This window comes from Bacillus rossius, chromosome 5, assembly GCF_032445375.1.
Source record: "Bacillus rossius redtenbacheri isolate Brsri chromosome 5, Brsri_v3, whole genome shotgun sequence".
Classification (NCBI taxonomy): domain Eukaryota; kingdom Metazoa; phylum Arthropoda; class Insecta; order Phasmatodea; family Bacillidae; genus Bacillus; species Bacillus rossius.
Genome location: NC_086333.1, coordinates 45,353,769 through 45,375,995, shown reverse-complemented (window position 1 = coordinate 45,375,995; position 22,227 = coordinate 45,353,769). Strand labels below are relative to the sequence as shown.

Sequence of the window (22,227 nt, the reverse complement as noted above, 5' to 3'; positions counted from 1 at the left end):
ATGAGCTTAAGGTTTCCACGGTAAATTTAAGCATTTCAAAATCTTGAAAAATAAAACAGGCCGACTTCCCCCCCCCCCGGCCCACCAAATGCCAACTGGTGGAACGGACTCCGAGAATTTATTTCCCCCCCTCCCCCAAAAAAAAATCCTTTCCCCCCGAAAACTCTCTCTCTCTCTCTCTCTCTCTCTCTCTCTCTCTCTCTCTCTACGGCCCTGGTAGCAGCTAGTCAGTATTAGATAGTGCATTAAATTATAAATCATGCTCCAGATTTTAAACACGGTGCTACAAAAAAAAGTGCAACCGCCAACTAGAGTGGAGGCCTCAGGGGTTGTCGGCTTGCTCCAGCTCCCGCAGGTAGTCCTCGACCTGCCGCTGGCCCAGGGCCCTGGCCACGTCGAGCGGCGTGACGCTGCCCCAGCGACTGCGCGCCTGCGCGTCGGGATTCGCGCCGGCGGCGACCAGCGCGCGCGCCAGCCCGGCGTCCCCGCGCGCCGCGGCGCAGTGCAGCGCCGTCCAGCCGTCGTGCGCCGCCACAGTGGCGTCGGCGCCGCCCCGCAGCAGCCGCTCCGCCAGCGCCGTGTGGCCATTGCGCGCCGCCTGCACGGACAGCACCGTAACAGCACTCGTTCCCCGCCCGTTACCTGTCGTTCCTAGGGGAAATGGGAGAACCCCGAGAAAACCCACAGACCACGCCACGTTCCCCCACTTTCGGAAATCCGGGGTTCGACCTCTCCCGGAAACCCGAACCTCGGTCGCCTTGGTTGGAAGGCGGTGTTACAACCACTCTACTACAGTTCACTCACGAGTAGTATCGATATTTTACTCGTACAGTACCGTTACTTTGAGGTTACGATACTTTTCCTTGTCCCCGTTCTACAATGGCACGATGGAAAAAGAGACGGATATCCGGAACATTTCGCTATCGCGTCTGCTGCTTCCACAATGCATGGAGATATAACAAATGGAAACCAATAGGATTGCATTTTAAGGTTATTGTGGCGGTACATCGCGAAGACATCTACTGCGCTACGCCAACCATGCGGTTAACAGCACCGGCTGTCCCGTCGGTGTTTGTACACCCCTGGGCCAGAATGCAGCGCACCCTCCAGGAGTCCCGTTAGCCCGGATGCCAAGGGGATTATCACCCCTCCTCCGTGCGGGCTAGCAGGCTGGCGAGGAGGAAAGAAGAGACAGTTCCAGTCGGTCTCTTAGCACGAGTAGGCTGTTGTGCACTGTACACAGATGTAAATTTGCTAGCGCTCTCTACGGCGCAAATAAATAGTGTGTAACAGTAGACATATCGTTTATTCTAGCATAGCCTACCTGCCCCTCCCGAATAATCAGTAGCCTCGTGGCTACAGTGGTGACCCCGACGTGATCGGGGCAAGGCTAGTATGCGTTCCGAAATAAGTGTCATGCGATATTAATGTTTTGCGTAAAATAAGCAACCTGTCGCACCGCACGTTTCGCGCATCTCACATCGCCCACAAGGCAAATCGCTCGTGCCGTACGTCATCCACGTTGCATGTCATCCGCGTTGCGTGTCATCTGCGTCGTACATCACCCGCACCGCAAGTTGTCCTCGTCGTACGTCATCCGCGCTGCTGCGGAAGTAGAGGAAATGAACGAGTTCTGTGACACTTCCAGCACATACTTTGGACTTCCGAGACTCGTTGTGACATGCAAGTAGGAGTCAAGTTGATGTTCGGCGACAAAGTCCAGGCAGTTGCATCGTGCTCCAGCACATAATCGCACCTCATTTTTTTAGTGTGTCATTATTACTCTATAACACTTTCACAGTTATGGCTGAACCCACATCATCAACCGTCTTCATCGAGCGTGTTGCAGTATGCATTCCACCCTTATGGGCTCCAGACCCGGAAATGTGGTTCGTTCAAGTGGATAACCAGTTTGCCTTACCAGGGTTAAAATCCGACGAAACCAAGTTCAACTATGTGGCAGGTCATTTGGACTGTAAATACGGGATCGAAGTGCGCGATATACTTGTCCATTCCCCGACTGAGGACAAGTATGGCCGACTCAAATCAGAACTTATAAAGAGGTTAAGTGCTTCACAGGAATGGAAGACGAAACAACTACTGGAACACGAGGAAGTCGGTGACCGAAGGCCTTCGCAGTCTCTACGGCACCTCAGCAGTTTGGCAGGAACAGTCGTTCCAGATGACCTTCTGAAGTCATTGTTGCTGGGTCGGTTACCACCACCAACGCAAGCGATCTTGGCAACACAGACAAATTCTTCATTATACTCGTTAGCCGAGCTTGCAGACGCCATCGCGGATACAAATTCGAGACCACAGATGGCAAAAGTAGCCTTATTAGAATCCATGTTCGAGAAAATGTCAATCCTGATGACTGCCAAAATAGGTGAGATGGCCACAACACTGCGACGGGAGATCGCAGCTGTAGCATCCCAGACTCGTCTTGGCCAGCACGACAGTCGCCGCGACCGCTCCCCATCTACATCACGCCGGCAATGCTCCCGCAGCAGGAGTTTCCAGGGGATCTGCTGGTACCATCGTTGCTTTGGAGATGGGGCGCGAAAGTGTGTTCAGCCCAGCGAATACAGCTCGGGAAACATGCAGGGGACTCGCTGATGGTGGCCAGTGATCCAACTCCGACTTCAAGCACCCGCCTCTTCATCTCGGACAAGGGCACAAAAGTACAGTTTTTGGTTGACACGGGTGCTGACATTTGTGTGTTTCCTTGTGCTAGACTGCCTGGAAGGCGGTCCAAGTCTAATTATGTTTTTTTCGCAGCCAATCGCTCAAATATTTCGATTTATGGCTTTCTCACCCTAACTTTAAACTTAGGACAGAGGCGTGATTTTGTCTGGCGTTTTGTGGTGGCCGATGTTACCAAACCGATCATTGGTGCTGATTTCCTCCACCATTATGACCTGTTGGTAGACATTCGGAATCAGTGCCTAGTAGAAAGTACCACATCTTTTGACTCTGTCAGCCACAGGGCTACAAGTGACATCAGTAGTGTCAGGACTCTGCCTCAATCATCTCACTACCTCGAACTCCTCCAAAGGTATGTATGTCTTACCCGCCCATCTGGTACACCACATCTTGTCCAACATTCTGCAGTACACCATATCCGCACTACAGCTGGGCATCCTGTGTTCAGCAAACCACGTCGTTTAGCACCGGACAAACTCACAATTGCAAAGAGGGAGTTTGAATCAATGCTCAAACTTGGCACTGCTCGCCCGTCTGGCAGCTCCTGGTCTTCACCTCTGCACATGGTATCCAAAAAAGGGGAGGAATGGAGGCCATGTGGGGACTATCGGTTGCTCAATGCAAGCACAATTCCAGACAGATATCCAATTCCCCACATACAAGACTTCTTTCACACTCTTTGTAGAAAAGCAATCTTCTCAACTATTGACCTTGTGAGGGACTACAGCCAAATCCCAGTTGCACCAGCTGATATTCCAAAAACTGCCATTACAACTCCCTTTGGACTTTATGAATTCCCATTCATGTCTTTCGGCCTTCGTAATGCTGCTCAGACTTTTCAGAGGTTCATAGACGAAGTTCTCGGAGGACTTGAATTTTGTGTCTCTTACCTTGATATCTTGGTAGCTTCCATAAATGAGGTAGAACATAGACAGCACCTCGAGGAGTTCTTCCGACGCCTTGCTCAGTATGGGCTACTTATTAACCCATCCAAGTACATATTTGGCAAACCACAAGTGACATTCTTAGGACATAATATCTCAGCAGACAGGACCACACCCATTCCAGAGAAGGCTGATGCTATACTCCAATACAAAATGCCAGTTACGGCGAAGCAGCTATGCCAGTTTACAGGAATGCTAAACTTCTACCAGCGCTTCATTCCCAAGGCTGCCCAGTTGCAGGCTCCCCTTCATGAACTTCTAAAGGGTGATGTGAAAGGCAAAGCCCTGTTAACATGGACACCTGACAGTGACATTGCCTTTGAGAAGTGCAAAACTAGCCTTGCTGAAGCCACCCTGCTCGCACATTCAAGTTCATCCGCACCCTTAGCAATAATGGCAGATGCTTCAGATTTTGCAATGGGAGCAGTTCTCCAACAGCTTGTGCAGGGATCCTGGCAGCCATTAGCATTCTTCTCCAAGAAATTCAACCCTGCTCAGCAAAAATATGGTGCCTATGATTGGGAGCTACTAGCCATTTATTTAGGGATCCATCAATTTTGCCATATGGTCGAAGGCAGACATTTTATACCGACCACAAGCCTCTCGTTTATGCCTTCCAGCAAAACCCCGATAAGTGCTCACCTCGGAGATCCCAACATCTTGATTTTATTAGCCAGTTCACCACAGACATTAGGCATATCACGGGGTCCCATAACATCATGGCAGATGCCTTGTCTAGAGTGGATGCTGTCGCTGCAACCCTCGATTACCAAGCCCTTGCGGGCTCACAGGCTGAGGATGAAGAGCTACGAAGGTTTCTACAACTAGATTCTGGCCTGCAGCTGTAGAAGATATGCTTGCCAGATTCCCCAATAGAGATCTACTGCGATCTCTCCACACCAACAGCACGACCCTTCGTCACAGCCCCATTTCGCCAGGATGCATTCAACTTGATACACCAGCTGGCTCACCCAGGCATTAATACTTCTGTACGGTTGGTCACCCAAAGATTTGTATGGCCCTCTGTCAAATCAGACTGTCCAAGATAGGCACGTGCCTGTCTACGCTGCCAGCACTCCAAAACTTCTCGCCATGTTTCTTCCCCTGTTGGCTCCTTCATTCCACCATCCTCCCGCTTTGACCATGTCCACATCGACATTGTGGGACCCTTGCCTGTCTCACAAGGCTACCGTTATTGTGTGACCATCATAGACCGCTTCACCCGCTGGCCAGAGGTAGTTCCAATGGAGAACATTGAGGCTAACACCATAGCTCGAACATTTTATGCCAACTGGGTTGTACGCTTTGGAACTCCCCTACAAATCACTACCGACCAAGGGCGCCAGTTCGAGTCCTGCCTTTTCAGGGAACTCAGTAACCTGACGGGAATGACTCGCTTTCGGACCACTGCATTTCATCCTGCTTCCAATGGTATGGTGGAGCGAATGCACAGACTGTTTAAGGCTGCCATACATTGCCATATGACAGAGCACTGGGTGGACAATTACCCACCATACTCTTAGGCATCAGAGCAGCATGACACGAGGATCTCCGTGCTTCTGCAGCAGATTTGGTATATGGCCAACCACTACGCCTACCCGGCGAGTTTCTTGTCGCCCATCCTGATGCAGGATAACTGGAAGCCCCGGGCCTTATCCAAGAGCTTCGGCAGCACATTCGTGAACTCCGACCAGTTGGTGGCACAAGACACGATAAGACGAGAACATTTGTTTTCAAGGATCTTGCCACATCTACTGAGGTCTTTGTTCGGCACGATGGTCCAAAAGGGTGCTTGCAACCTCCTTATGAGGGGCCTTTCCTTGTTAGTCGCTCAGGAAAAACTGCGACTATCCAAAGGCATGGTAGGCAGGCTACTGTTTCCATCGATCGCCTCAAACCTGCATACACCATCCGTGACATCGTTCCAGAGGACCACGACATACCACGTCCTGCTGCTAGGATGGCCGCTCCAACGAATCATCTGGATGTCAACAACGTGCCTCCCCAAACTGCAACACGTCGATCTGACCGCCTAGTCCGCTTTCCTAACCGCCTCCAAGGTGGTTTCTCGTAACTTGTGCGCAAGTCACTGGCAGGGGGGTACTGTGGCGGTACATCGCGAAGAAATCTACCGCGCTACGCCAACTATGCGGCTATCAGCACCGGCTATCCCGTCGGTGTTTGTGCACCCCTGGGCCAGAATGCAGCGCACCCTCCAGGAGTCCTGTTAGCCCGGATGCCAAGGGGATTATCACCCCTCCTCTGTGCGGGCTAGCAGGCTGGCGAGGAGGAAAGAAGAGACAGTTCCAGTCTGTCTCTTAGCACTAGTAGGCTGTTGTGCACTGTACACAGATGTAAATTTGCTAGCACACTCTATGGCACAAATAAATAGTGTGCAACAGTAGACATATCGTTTATTCAAGCATAGCCTACCTGCCCCTCCAGAATAATCAGTAGCCTCGCGACTACAGTTATGAAATGTTAATTTAACTATATATATACACTTTAAGATCATAACATGCGCAGAATTTGCATATATAATAAAAATAAACCCTAAAATAAAAATACAACACTATATATGCTTGAACTTGAAACTACTAAAAATTATTTTTAAAAATGTGCGCATGGCTTGCGAACTCGCTAGAGATGTGTAACATCTAACCTCTGTAATGAGCAAATTCATGTGTTCTCATGGTGCAAATAAACTTATAATACCAAATTTGGTCACCAATTTTAAAGTAGGTTTCTTTAAAATAAAGCTGAGCGTGATAAATATAATAAAATGGTGTTTCCGAGTACATTTATAGACGCCAAACACTTGTAGTTTCTGGACTCACCTCTATAATGCTCTGCCAGAGCGTCGATTATTAAAACATTTGATTAGAATACCAAATTTTAAACTATGAAATGTAACAGCTCCGATATAAGCGAAAAAAGACTTGGAAAAAAAATACTAAACCTCAGCTTTGGAAATGATTTTCGACATGAAATTTTATTAAAATACTGTCCATCTTGTCATAATTCGTTTAAACAGTTAAAAAAGTGACGTTTCTGTTTGTCTGTGTGAACTGTCATGGGCGGTTGCGAATCGCACTTAGTTTTGAAATCCGCCTTGTAACATGTTTCTCGAGCTGCTATGTTTGCTTTCAGAATCATTCTAATTGAAGGGCGAAGTTTTAAACTATGTCATAAAACAACTCCCATATTTGAAACTGGATTTCAAAAAGGAATTTTATTAAAATAACGCCTCCTTACAAAAATTCATTAAACAGTTATAACTATAAAGTTTTCCATTGGCTTTGTGAGTTTTGGCACGCGCCATCCGCCATGGCCATTGTACATTTCCGTTCCATAAGACTTCTGTTCCATTTACGAAATCGCTCCTACCGGAAGCCATGCTGGAGAGTGCAGTGTCGGTGTCGGGAGGCAGGGGCCTAGCCAGGGGGGGGGGGGTTTAGGGGTTAAACCCCCCCCCCCCCTTAGCACCAAATCTTTAATTAATTTCTTATTCATCACTCAAACAAATTTCATATTAAAATTAATAAAATTTTAACCGTTAAAATATTTAAATTTAAGTATCGAAAACTGCTAAAGTAGCACTATTTTACACCTTTAAATCCAAATTTTCCCGGGGAAGGGCCCCTGGACCCACCGCTTTATACGGGGGGGGGGGGGGGTGGGGGGCATGCTTCTTAACACCCCCCATACACAAATCCTGGCTACGCCACTGCACCGGAGGAAGATGCGCACGTGCGAGCTCACCAGCAAGAGCGGCGTGACGCCGCCCGAGGTGCGGCGATCCGGCGCGGCGCCGCGCGCCAGCAGCAGCTCGGCCACCTCGGCCACGCCGCCCAGCGCCGCCCAGTGCAGCGCTGTTGAGCCGTGCGTCCCGGCGGGCAGGTCCGCATCCAGCCCGGCGTCCAGCAGCAGCGTCAGCAGCTCCAGGTGGCCCGGCACGAAGCTGAGCTTCTTCAGCGGCCACGGCTCGTCGTCCGGCACGCGCAGCAGCTGCCGGCGCGCCGGGCTCCCGGCGGCGAGCAGCGGCGTGAGGCCGGCCCTCAGGGTCGCCCAGCTCCTGTCCGCGTTGTACCTCTCCACCTGCGGCCCCGCCCCTCTCTGACCTTTCCGTCTGGCGCAGACTACATGTTACTTCTGACCGCACGACTCCTAGTAGGGGGAGCTTGTTGGTTCTGGGACAGGGCTTGCGGCCGTGGGAACTGGTACATGACCGCACGACTCCTAGTAGGGGGAGCATGTTGGTTCTGGGACAGGGCTTGCGGCCGTTGGAACTGACACACGACCGCACGACTCCTAGTAGGGGTTAGCATGTTGGTTCTGGGACAGGGCTTGCGACCGTGGAAACTGGTACATGACTGCACGACTCCTAGTAGGGTAAGCATGTTGGTTCTGCCCCACATAAAGAGTGAGAAAAATCAGGATAAATTATCACTATTGCCCCTTTCTCTCCCCCTCTGCCACATACCCATCAGTCAGTTTTTTTTGTGTGAAAGTCTTAGCTCTTCGTGAAAATTTAACGGAATTCGAGGAACGAAAAAGTGAAACAAAGATGGTGGACTGAATGTAAAAACATGAACTCGTAAATAGTCACTTTAGTAAACATCAGGAACATTAGGAACATACAAAATGTATTGGTGTGCCAAAACTTTACTTTATAATACGCTTTAATGCTTTGTGTAACAATTTAGAGTCATAAATAGAAATAATTACAACTTAAAAAAAAATGCAATCGTTGATTAAAAATGAAGTGTAGAGATGGCAACATTCGTCGTGCCATATTCAATAAAAGAATTTCGTGGTTTAATTTTCACTGTTAAATCTTAAATATCGAATCAGCTCAATAAGTTTAAGTTTAGTTGTAGAAAATATTTACACACTGATATCTGTCATTTAAGCAAAAAAAATGCATACATATACTTAATAAATTAATATGTGTTTAAAAACCCTTCAGGTTAATATTGTACAACCACCACTTTCCATTCCATCGATCAGGAATGTGTAATCTAAATCATTGATGGTCAACCTCGCTGTTTTTGACGACCATTTGTTTTTTGGCACACATACATTTATATTAAACATAACTATCTTATAAAAATTTTAATGTCATTTTATTTTGTTAAAAATCCAATAAATACAGTATGTGGCATGTGGTAAAGAAACTAAAAATAATTATCTTAAAAGCATTATATATTGTATTTATAAATAAAAGTAAAACATTAAATGAAAGAAGAATAACCATGAAACAATGTTCATGTCTCTGTTTCATTATTTCTGACTTATATGAATGAATCCTAAATGATTTTGTTACTAATTCCGATTGTGGTTTTTATTAAATGAATGGAATGGCTCAGCAGTCCAACTAATGTTCCAAGTCCAGAAATATATTTTGTAAGAAAGATTTCTGCCTTTAATTTCCTTCAAATTATTACTTTATTATAAACAATTGTTCCCTGCAGTATCCCTTACAAATTACTTCCCCTTTTTTCCTTCTTTCCTATGTGAAGAAATGTAAATTGCTCATAACCTATTCATTTTTGTAACCAATCATTATTTAGAAGATCTTTGTTAGCCACATGAAATCTAGAAAATTCCAACACACCATACTTTGTCAAGAAATACAATCAAAGTTACTTTACGGTCTTCTGTCTACAAAACAAAGTACAAAACATTTATTGAGTATCAAATCGGCTGGTTCACATGCTATAGTGAGTATGAGACAATTTCCAAGCACATGTTAATTTTATAACTAAGAGATCTGGAGTATTAACATAAACCATCCCTTTTTTGTTGAAAATACTTCAAAAGTACTTGGTTAAAAGCCAACATATATTTAGAAAGACTTTTTTTTTTTGCAAAATACATTATATAATCTTGGTTTTTATTAAACAAACGAATCATTAAAGAAGTTTAAAAAGTGTCGCCCTTTTAACATTTTGTTAAAAAACTAATCAAATGTTTCATATTTTTTTATTGAATAAACATTGTTTTTAATTAATTATTTAAATGTATTTCTGTCAAAGTTAGATATATTTCTAGAAATACGTGTCATGGTCCATACATAATAAACGTATTTTTTAAATTAGTTTGATTTCATACAGTTGTTTCAATTAATTAAAATTAGTACATGATTAAAAAACTCATAAATATTCTGCTTGCATCTGGTGTTCTTTGCGTATGCCTATAACTTGCTTGCATAATTGTAATGTAGTTAAAGATATCTATAATAACTTGAACGAATTTGTGATGTAATTTTTTTATAACAAATTGGAAGCATATGTATTTTAATATTTACATTCAAGCATACTTTGGTTTTTGCAGTTTACAAATATTTTTACTCTCTTAAATATTGTTTTCACTAACTGTAAGGCAATATTTAGTTTAAACAATAAGAATATAATGCTTATTTTATAATAAATTGAAGTAAATATCTGTCAGGTAACTTTTCCCTTACACCTTCACATTCCCCATTCCATGCATAATATCAACATTAATAAATGTCGCCATCGATTAGAAAAAAAGACATGGTACGATGATTATAAATCGTCGAAGTGTACTTACAAGTTTTTTAATCGCAGTGATGTTATTCGAGTTGTTCTGAAATGGTATCGCAGAATCCACCTGACAAAATTGAAAACAGTATTATATCACACAAACACAAAATATTATAAGTTACATTAAAATCGAGATGTAATTTTGCACAAACTATGATTCTGTGATACCTAAAAGTAACATTGTTTTAATTAAAAATAACATTATTTTAACATAAGACGTAAAGCTTCAAGAAAGAAATGTTCTATTTGTGCAACTAAAAAAAAGCTTTTTAAAGGGTCTTCTTATTGCATTAGCTTTTTAACACTCAACATGTTTCTCTTAATGTAATAAACGTTTTGCTAATAAATTGTAATAGTTGTATTAATCGAAACTACCTGAAATTATCTCTCCATTTTTCATTAGTAACAAAAAATCAATAATTCTGAAATATTGTATTTTCCCATGAATTATCTCATTTTCGTCAGTCGTTTTAACCAACCGTATTTATACAAAGTAAAAAAAAATGTTAAATCAAATTAGTTGGTTATCATTTTAATACTCATTAATATGTATTAAAACTTAACTATGTCAACTTGTGAGAAATGGAATGTATCTAAAGACTCGCAAAAAGTCTATTACTTTTTCCGTAATGTAAGTTGTTCAGACACATGTTGATGAAAATAGATACACAAAATCACATGCAGATATCGGCTAGGACTATGGTAATGTAAATGCGTTAAGGGGGTGCCTCCCATTTTAGGTCAAGATTTAATATTTACAGTAATTAGGTACAGATAAACTTTTAGACTTTTTCAATTGTTTCACTTTCACGAAATGAAAAATATATACAGCGCATACTGTTTGCATAATTAGCTTCCAAAGTGACATTTTTAACGTTTTTGGGTTATTCAAATAAGGAGAATTAAATTTATTGCATAACTGAAACTTTTTAGGTTTAATTGCAACTGCTACTTGCTACTACAAGAAATGGTTTGAATTTCTTTCAGAAAATATTAACTAATTTTACTTGGCATTTCTAAATTCTCAAATTTGTTACAATTTTGACAGTCAAGACACATGAAATGGGTTTTTGTGATATAAATGCAAACTTTATCGTGCAGTAGCCAGTGGCATTGAAGTTAAACCTAAAAAGTTTCAGTTCTGCAATAAACTAAACTCTCCTTATTTGTACAATCCCAAAAACGTTAAAAATGTAACTTTGACAGCTCATTACGCAAAAAGTATGCGCTGTATATATATATATACATTTCATGAAATGGTCTTAGTTATTGAAGTGACTGCACTGCCCTGATAAGTTAAAAGGCCTTAACTTATTTATAATTTTTTTTTGTAGTATTACCGATTCGGTCTAAAAATATTCCCCATTTTTATGACATTATAAAGCCGTAAATCCAGTAGAGTTATTAGTTATACTGAAATTATTTTTGGTCCTAACTCCAGTTTGAGGTCATTTTCGATAATAGAAGGCCCTATATAACATACAAATACTGAAAACACCCTAAATCCACAAAGAGTTGTACTTAGGGCCTTTACTCTTCTAGTTAATCGTTCTAGCAAGGAATTAGGGCCTTCCTTGCAACAAATTAATGAGTCTAGCCAACTCACAAAATCGCCGCGAATGCCCGAAAACCTCATATTTCCAGGCAGATTACTTGTTTCCTTAAAATATCAATTTACTTAATTATTGTATTATATATACATACATACATACATACATACATACATACATACATACATACATACATACATACATACATACATACATACATACACACCCACACGTGAACCAACTGAGTCTAAGTTAATATTGAGGAACTTTTTTGTAAAATAAAACTGTTATTAGTACTGCGATTTCCATCAACCGTAAAATGCGTGTGGCCTATAGAGAGAAAAAAACTTTTAGTTAAAATCTTCCAAATGGGTAACATCATTCCAACAACATTAGGCACACATCATTGTAACTGGACTTATATTTTTCTGACTCAAATAAACCTTTGGACTTAGTCTCTTAGAACTCTCGCTAAATGCTTTAGGAAAATAAATGATTAGTAAGTTACGATGTTATGGCTCAATATAAAATAAAGTTTTAAGAAAAAATTTATATAAAAACCAGCGAGAGTCGGTCTGTCTTCATTGTCTGTAGTTCGCAAGCACGGAGAAGGTGAGGGCTAGAGCAGTAAAATTTGATACGTTAATCTTTTCGGGGGGGAATTTTTAAAAATTAATCCTAGTGTTTTTTAATTTAATATATATTTTAGCTTTATTTGACCACGTTTTACCGATGATCTCCTTGGCAATGGATATTACATTATTGACGCCTTATTCACTTTCGGATCTTGATACAGTCTTTCTTTGCTATCATACTGACACAGTACTAGTTAAATAAATACGTATTGAAGCCTTTTAAAACTTTTGAATCAAAGATAGCGTATATGGTTTATACGTATTCCTTCCCGTTTATCTTAGTTATAGCTATTTTTTTTAATAAGTTGATTTTCAAAATTTGTTACAGTACTTTTTTTTTTTCGTTGAAGGCACGGATGGCAGTGGCGTACCCATGAGGAGGGGCAAGTGTAATGACCAGTGCGAGAGTATTCTGCGTTTCGACTGCCGTAGCAAAGCACGGGTGCATAAGCTAGTCTGCAATAAAATATAAAAAACTAAATTTTGACTTGGACACGTTTGGCTCTAAGGTGCAGATATTAGAACTTGTAATCTTTAATCGCGTGTATATACAGAAAAAAAAATATTGAAAGTCAAAGAAAATAAATGTTTTCAATCCACATCAACTACGCACTGACAAGCTTGGGATGACGGGACATCCAAAGCCTTTGTAGCCTGGTGTCACATTTTGCGTTTCTGCCACTGCGGCTAAGGCCAGGTTTATAAACTACGCAAGAAACGCAACGACGCATCATGAAACCAACGCAAGAAATTCACGGTCATTTATAAAGCAATTTATTTGTAAAACAAAAGAAAATAAATTCCTCCCGTGGCTTTTTTGTGTGTACATTGAAACAACATAAAAATGTCAATATTTTGATTGAAAAGTATTATTAATTTTTGCTGTGCGTTTGTTTAACAAGTAAAAGTGTGATACATATAATAAAAACAACTTCTTGGCCGTCTATGCTCATAATGTACTGGACTTAAAAAGTTTTCGGAACACTTCACTTCAGATATGGGAGATGGAAACGCAAGCCAAAATGCAAGAATTGGAATGTTTGTTGATGCTTGTGGTGCGTTTTTGCTTCTCGTTAAGTTTATAAACGGGAATTTGAAAAATTCGTGACTAAAATTACTGCGTATTGTGATTTTTGCGTTCTTTAGTTTCTTGCGTAGTTTATAAACCCCGGCCTAAAACTTCCGCAGCGTTTATTAACTGAATATTCTTTCGACCGTTTTTTTTTTTTTTTTTTAAGAGAGCCAAATACAAGTCCCTCAAGAATGTACTAAGTAAATTTATCAAAATCGAACGTGTAAACAACTGACATAGAAGCAATCACCAAGTATAAACTGGCAACCACTCTGGTTTAACTGCATAGAGTAACACCGGCAAGTTTCCATCAGAACTTATGTTCAAATTGATTGAGACGTAAATACCAAAACTTGGACAAGGGAAGGCATTTAACCCAATAAGATGTATGTTCTATATTAATGAATCCCAGATGTTTAAGATTCCTGAAGCTGATGTGAAATGAGGATTTTTTTTTCTTTTTTTAGAGACATCGGTGGGGAACCCATCAGAAATATTGTCCTTTTTTGCGTCATAGTTCAAAATAGCGGAAAGTTTTAGAAAACAAGATGGCGAAAGTAAAAATGGTGAAAAGTTTTTGAAAACAAGTTAATGTCTTAAGGGTAGATTCTGTAATTTCGTCTCATTCTGGGATCATGATTTGCACTTGCATTCAGTTTAAATAAATCTATCATGAATATGTCAAGTATAAAAAACAAACTGTGAAGTTGAATAGCTGTAAACAAAACAACGTTTGCTTTAAATGATGGAATTAATGGCACGTCATTGCATATTATGTTAATGTGTATTATACCCTACTAATATTATAAACGCGAATGTTTGTAAGTATGGATGGATATTTGTTACTCTTTCACGTAGAAACTACTGAATTGATTTTAATGAAACTTTACAATAATATAGCTTATACATCAGAATAACACATAGGCTACAATTTATAAAGAAATTGTGTGAATTGTCCAAAATATGACGATAAGTGTCAAGTAAGTCGAAAAAATCTACCATCTGCGAGCTATTCTGGCGTGCGCTGGCAAAACCGCTAGAGTTACACATATGTAATGTATGATGGAAATGTTTATCCCACTAATATTATAAATGTGAAAGTTTGTATGGATGGATGGATGGATGGATGTTTGTTACTCAATCACGCCAGAACGGCTGAACGGATCTGTATGAAATTTGGCCTAAAGCGAGCTCATAACATGGATTAACACATAGGCCATATATTAATATGAAATTCCATCCCTAAGGGAGTGGAAAAGTGATAATATAATTTTATAACAGAAAAAATCATAGGTCATAGACATAAAAAGAGTGAGTGTCATTTCTCTATATCTGCCACACGATCATGCACATATTATAAGGTCTGGAAAATTCATATTTTTCTCCTTGGTGAGACAGCCCACTTAGTGGAGCTCGCAGCGACTAGCAAAATAAAGGCGCTAATAACAGTTTTGTTCTTAACTTCGTCAGTAGATAGAGTTGCCTTGAATTTTAAACGCACCATCGTTTGATGTCTTTAATTTTCGGTTGTTTGTGCCGTATGCGTTCCTATACCATTCATCCGATTGCGATGAAATTTTGGTGAGATGTTATGCGCATGCCCGTGAAGGTTTCAGAGACGGTATAACTATTTTGCAATAGTTTGAGATCGTTTCAAAAAATGTGTATTTCATGTTATATAGCGGCACTTCGTCTGTTTTTGTTGTATAAGTGCGCATGCATGACACAGTATATTTAAATATAAAAGAGAGACAGAGATAGTGATATATATAGTGAGATAGAGAGACAGAGAGAGATAAGTTGAGATAAAGTGAGGTAAAGAGAATGAAATGGGTTAGATAAATATATATGTATTGAGGTATATAGAGATTTATATATAGAAGAGATAGAGATAGTGGGAGCTATATATGTATATACGTAGATTTAAAAAAGGGATAAATAGCGATAGAAAGATACATATACATAGATGTAAAAAGAGATAAATATATATTTAGAGATATGGATGATTTGTATATGTGTAACTACTTTAAACATATTACAAAACAAAACTGAGTGAGGCATTGCAATGCATGCTGAGAATTAGCTAGATAATGGAATCATTTCAATATTAGTAATCTCTTATTTTTAAGCTTTTTTCTATAGTGCTTTATAGAGTCTAGATTACATACAGACCACAATTTTTAGATATATACAGGTAAATAACTATACACTGGCAGAACAACGTCTGTCGGGATCTGAAAGTGATATAAATTATTTTGCACACTTGACATTCAAATTAAGAATACAATTACTAACTACATCTGATTTCGAAAAATGTCCCCTTCACCCTGTTTTCAGCCCGGGCAACGCCGGGCACTGCAGCTAGTTAATTCATATTTATAAACCTCGGTGGTGCCTAAAACATATTTGTTTATTCTCGCACACAATCTGTTGAGTGAAATTATGCGTGCAACTACACACGTGCATCTTCAGAAGTGCTCTCTGTTGTCTTTTACGTTAATCTAAATAACTGCTGGGGTTGACAGCCACTGAATTTACTAAAAAAAACCCTCCATAAAGGGCAGAAAATACTAGCCAAAATCAGCTGAAGTAAAAAAAATTAAAAAACTAATAGACACACAGCGAATATCCGAACATAAATTCCCCATTAATTTAAACTGTAATAGGACGTCAGCGTGTTAATTGTAAGGCTACCCAGACCCTCCAAAAAGTATTAGAACGTTGCTACTCTATGCTGTACTCTATGGCAGAATATATAATTCAGAACTTGATGACAGAACTTACCTGGCAGGCGAAGATCACCAGGACAAGGATCAGCCCGAGACAACCACATATGGCGTGGCGAGAACTCATCTTGCTGACTCCAGAAACAGAACTGTAGAAAAACAAATGTATAAAAGCGGATTCACAATTTAAAAAAAAATTGAACATGGGTCGTGTGCACCAGATTTGACCACTGTGATTTTGAACCTACTGATTGAAAACAAAGCATAGTCCGTCCATATACATGGGAGACAAATCGTGCGCAATTGATGTGTGTGTATGTAATACAGACGCGTGGCCTAAAGTCAATGACACCAGAGTAGGTTGGCATAGTGGCTCCAGATAACACACTCTAAATTTTAGATAGTGTAATTTGCTCCAAAAAGTGGTATTTTGGTTGCTAATCTGTTGAAATATATCGAATAAAAGCTATGAACTTCGAAAGTAGTTTATTCTAACTGACGGGTGATTTCCACTGGTTTCCTAGTGAATCTGCTAATTAAAGCCCATTGTGCTCCCACCAAATTTCACTGTTAATCTCGTAAAAATTATATTGTTAAAGATATTCTAGTTAAAACAAAGTCACTAATATAAATCACTTATTATCTGCGGAGTGCACAGCCAAAAATATTACTTTCATTTCTAGCTTAGCAATTTGATTCACTCGGGCACACTGTAATATATATATTTTTTGTAAATGAAACAAAAATATTAATGAAAAATTACAGATGTCTAAATTTGTACATTTACATTAATACAACTGTATCACAATAAAATAGTGTTTGCAGTAATGATGGGATTGGATTCTTATCCGGGCATTTATAATTTGTGTTATCCCAATACCTTTAGTAGTTAAATTTATTCGCAAACCGTTCCCTCAATAGCTTTCCAGTATTATCTGAGCACATTAATAAAAATGATACAACAAAATAAAGCCAAATTATTGAATATTCGATTTTCTTTTCCATGGGTTAAGAAAATTATGCTTGAACGAAACATCAATTAAGATATCAAATTATGCGCCAATTTTCGTAATAAATATTTCGTGTTTTCTTGAAAAATTTATTTCATGTATGCAAAATTAACCATAGCCAGGTGTTATATAAAGTCACAATATCTTTCTTGAGTATTAAAAACTTTGTTTTAGCAACTGGTTTCCAAAGGGATCTTTTATAAAAGTATAGAGAATTTTTTCTGTGTACCTAAATATTTTTAACGGAGCACAATAAAAAATTGATATCTAAATTAATGGCAAAATTTCAACCCCTTAGCTGACGAATTTTGAAAAATGGAAAATCGCAGTTCTTTAACTCCAAATTACAAAATCTTGCCTTCCGCTCTAATAGATCCGGATATGAATTTTTTTCCTTTATAAAAAGAAAAATTACTCCTAATCCACCACCTCAGAGGTAAAAATTTGTTGTTAGTTTTGGTATGCTTATTATTTATACCCAATATCTTTACTTATCTTGGATTAGTTTTGCAAATATTTGATTAATTAATATAAAACCATTTTGACCCCTCCCCCCTTAAATCCTTAGGAGGAGGTATATGTAATTGTATTCAGACAATTGTGCAAGTTAGCAAATGTCCTTATTATACAAATGTTTAACCAAAATCTGTTCAGTAGTTTTCGTGAGATACCGAAACATACAAATAAACATGCAAGAATAAACAAGTATTGATACATCTTACGGAAAAATGTATTTTAAAAATAAGTAAATGCTTTTATTATGTATACTAATGTAGCTTTATTACAGTAAAAAAAATATATTTTGAAATTGGATCAGTAGTGTTCTAGTTTACTTATAACACACACACTTTATATAATATTAGTACACAAATGTACGCAAATTGCCAGTCATAAATAAATGGGTGGCAGGGAATGCCAAAACAAGCAATTCTTGTTAAGGTACGCATGCACAGTTACAAGCAATGACAGAAGCGCGAAAATTTGCAATGCGTCTAAATGCTCCGCGGAGTCGTCATTGTATATAATGTATCGTATCAGTTAACAGATCAAGAGTACATCATCTCATGCATACATTACGTAAAGTTTACAGTACGAAGTCTAGCAACTGTCATGAATGCTGTTCCCGAACAGCAAGTATGACTCCATTATCTATGTCTTTACCGATGGATCCTTTAATTTCGAGGCTGCCATGAAAATATACATCACTAGCTTTTACCCGCAACTTCGTTCGCATGTAAAAAAATGCTTTACGGATCATTGCAGCGAGACGAAATAGGAAAAAAATAAACTGAAAAATATTACTGTTGAGAGTAAGTTGATCATTTATAAATCAAGACTTTTCTTAAATACAACTTTCGTCCTTGTGGACCATATGTACTCAAAACTGACACTTCTTTAATATGAATGTACTTGAAATGGACGCTCACCTTGTATTGATTGCACATAGTTATGGAAAAATTAGTTTTGTTGTTATATCTCCGGCTTTCGTCATATTAGCAAGATAAAATGTGTACCAGTTTTTAAGTCTAATTATAAGCTTTGAAACACAAAAGGTTTCATCAATTTAGGTCCAATAGTCTTTGCGTGATGCTCGAACAAACAGCTAGACATACTTATGTTACAGTTTCAAAATAAAGATTCCTTTTAACGCTGAAACACCCTGTTCTAAATTTAAAAAAAAAAATCAATTTTAGCACAGCCTACAAGCGTTGGTAGATTTCGAAATACCTATTTCTCCTGGAATTATTTTCGAAACTATTATTAACTTCTGGAACATTTTAAGAACTTAATGTACATAACATATTTATGTTCTCCAATTTTACAAAATGTTCAACTAAACATTTGCTTATTTTCCATGCAGTGAAAATATTACGACTATTTTTAACTCAATATATCCACTATTGAATAACTTGGAACGAATTTCGTATTATATGCCAAATAAGGTAATTTGTTTAAACCTTCAAACACTACTTTTCATTCCTTGCACTAATAACGTGGTCGTATAAAATTTTGATTTGCACCAAGTTTTAAGATAATATTAAGATGGTTTAAAATAAAATCGAACGATTTTGACACTTAAAAAAGTTTTAAATTTGTTAAATTTCAACTCCTGTTTTTAGGTGATATTTCATCAAAAATTGGTTTAGCCAAAGTTTTAGACAAAGTTAAGGGTTTATACAATAAATTATAACGGTTATGATAGTAAACCTATTTTTATAAAATCATTGTAGAGCGTATATAAATTATTTCAGACAATAGTTATTGATGATAATTCAAGGTTTTACAATAAATTAGAACGAATTTTATCGTGTACATTGTTCGGAAATTATAAATTTTTGAAAATTCTACCTTTGTTTTTGACGTGATAACGTCTTATAAATCGATGAACGCCAGCTGCATGTACGAAAAATTGTCACGTTCCGCCTGAGCCGAGCGTGCAAGAACCGGCCAACCACCGTGCGAGAAAATCTTCTATAATATCAAACAGGTTAAGGAGGGCTTTTGAACAAATTATTCGTGATTATATTCTAAAAAAATTATTTAAATTAAATTTGCAAAAACTGTAAATAATATTTGAAAATTAAAAAATATGCAATTTTTCATCAATGTTTTCTTATGACGTTATCACGTAAAATTATCGTCCGTAAACCGACTTTACAGACAAACCTCCTTTTTTTCAACCCTTGCAGTAATGACACATCATATCAACAATTATTTCAGACGATTATTTCAAACGATTTGAAAGGATTTGATTGTGTCCTTACTAAGGGAGTTATGAATTTTTTTTGTCTTCCAACCCTTGTATTTTCCACCCCTTGCAGTTATGGTTGGTCGTATCAAAAATTGTTTCGGACAAAAGTAGGAGGTTTTACTCCTACGAGTTATAATACTTTAAAACGGATTTGATATTTTCCATATTATAAGAGATTTTTCTGTTTTTCAAATATATATATAACTTTGCAGTTGACGATTGTTTTTGGGTCTATGGACAATGAAACTAAAAAGAATATAAAAAAAATTTCCGGTAGTCGTATCATGGTAACGGCTACAATAGATAGTATTTCTTCGAAATCTGCATAAAATCAACTACTTTTATGGCAATAATTTGTATGCAGTTATGAATGTTTAATTTATACACTGTCAAGTTTATCATTTTTGTTAGTTATAGATGTACATAAAAAGGTGTAGTTATCAGTTGGCTGTTCACGCAACCTAGGTACTATCGTTAAATTTTTACTCAAATATGTCACACAGTCGCACACCCCTCAAAGACCGAGTGTGAATGAAACGACGTGAGCGACTCGTTACTACTTCTTTGAAGGTCAACAATAATGGTTACATTCATTAAAATGCACTTTAAAAAAATCCTTAAGAAATCCTTGGAAAGGAGGTATTTAGTAACACCCATTTCAATAAATAATTTGAGCGAGTATTTCAGTACTCGCCAATGATGTGTAACAAACATTTAACCTTGGTAACGAACAAATTCTTGTGTTTTCAGTTGCAAGTACATTATTATAATACGAAACTTGGACACAAAATTAAGCGAAAATGGTGTTTTCAACAACATTTCGGGACGCGAAATTCCGCACCTAGGATTCATTGCCGGAGCAGCTACGTCAACTATTGAATTATTTGATGTGCAGACCGAAAGGTTAAACTATATATGAAACGGCTCCGATAAAAGCGAAAATAAAAAAAATAAAAAAAAACTTGGAAAATAATAAACCCCGGCTTTGGACTTGATTTTAGAAAATGAATATTATTGAAATTCACTAAACAGTTAATACTATAAAGCATTGCTATACCTTTGTGAACTTTTGATTTGCGCAATCCGCCACAGATGGCAGCACCGTGGTTACACATTTCCGTTCCATGCGACATCCGTTCCCACTCACGATAATTAATCCCACCAAGCGCCGCATACCGAGAGCCAAGATGTTTACACATCAAAAATTAACACGATAGAGTTACGAAATTAAGTGACATGCGTTCTTGATTAGCGAATTTATTGATTAATTCGTGTTTCTCATTCCATACTAGTTGAACAGTTTTTTAGGCTGTCCGGTGGCCATAAGCTAAATCATCGCATTACCTGCCTGCGCTTGCCGTGGCCGCCGCGGCCGCTGTGTTGATGACTGCGGAGTCGTCTGGATTATGGTCTCCGCGACGTCGGAGGTGACCTCTGGCGAGGTCACGCGCGCCAGCGATACGGCGACCAAACAGAGACGGGGCAGGACCAGGGTGTCCACAAGGGAAAAAAAATATTTCGTACCAACTTAGGCGAGAAAAAAGTACTAGATTAGAAAAAAAAAGTACTAAATTATAATTTGTTATGGTTTTTAACAATTTAGGAAGTTATTATGACATTGCAATGCTCGAACTTAAATATCACACCACACACACATACATTCCATAGTTTTTTTAAAAATAATTACGCTTAATAATAAAACATATTGGAGTTACAATAATATCATTATATTAAAGAAAAATGTACTAGATCTGTACTGAACCTCTAAAAAAGGTTATAAAAGTACTGGATCTAGTACGAAAGTACTAACTGTGGAGACCCTGGGCAGGACGGCTGGTCTGTGCGCAGCGTCGCTTGGTCAGACAGCACCGCGCCACAGGGCGTGCCACAGACCGCGTCGCCGTCACGGCAGAAGGCGGCCCCGTGCTCCGGGCATCGAGCCGCGGACCCTCGGAGAGCCCACGGTGATGGAGCCTCCAGGGGTGCGAGACGCGGAGATCATGGGCTGATGGAAATCAGGGGCGCACGTAGAATTTCATTTCTAGAAAGGGAGGAGAGGGTAGAACCATTTTCCCCGCTTTTTTTTCTTTCAAATTCTTTCCTTGATTGGTGGGAATGATTGAATTTTCTTTTTAAGGAAATCGGGGACAGGTATATGCCACATCCCCCCCTCCTCCCCCTAAATCTTTCTCCTGCGAACGTCCCTGGTGGTTGCGGCATTGATAAAAGGAGTGCAGTGCTGAACTGAATAAATAGGCGGAGTTGC

The 22,227-nt window shown here is 39.2% G+C and overlaps 1 protein-coding gene across 1 annotated transcript; it reads right to left on the bottom strand.

Annotated features, from left to right (window-relative positions):
- Positions 1-322: 322 nt before the first annotated feature.
- Positions 323-21,348, bottom strand: LOC134532251 (putative ankyrin repeat protein PA3287). The gene is made up of 5 exons (XM_063368673.1): positions 21,306-21,348; positions 16,258-16,348; positions 10,224-10,283; positions 7,410-7,745; positions 323-598 (listed from the first exon to the last, which is right to left on the bottom strand). The coding sequence occupies exons 2-5, from the start codon at positions 16,324-16,326 to the stop codon at positions 323-325; spliced, it is 741 nt and encodes a 246-aa protein (XP_063224743.1). The 5' UTR covers positions 16,327-16,348; positions 21,306-21,348.
- Positions 21,349-22,227: the final 879 nt, after the last annotated feature.

Excerpts from the sequence above, each read along its gene's own strand:
- LOC134532251 (XM_063368673.1), bottom strand. The coding sequence starts at position 16,326 with ATGAGTTCTCGCCACGCCATATGTGGTTGTCTCGGGCTGATCCTTGTC. Across the intron at positions 7,746-10,223 it reads TCACTGCGATTAAAAAACTT|GTGGAGAGGTACAACGCGGA; the intron begins GTAAGTACACTT and ends GCGGGGCCGCAG. Across the intron at positions 599-7,409 it reads GCGTCACGCCGCTCTTGCTG|GCGGCGCGCAATGGCCACAC; the intron begins GTGAGCTCGCAC and ends CTGTCCGTGCAG.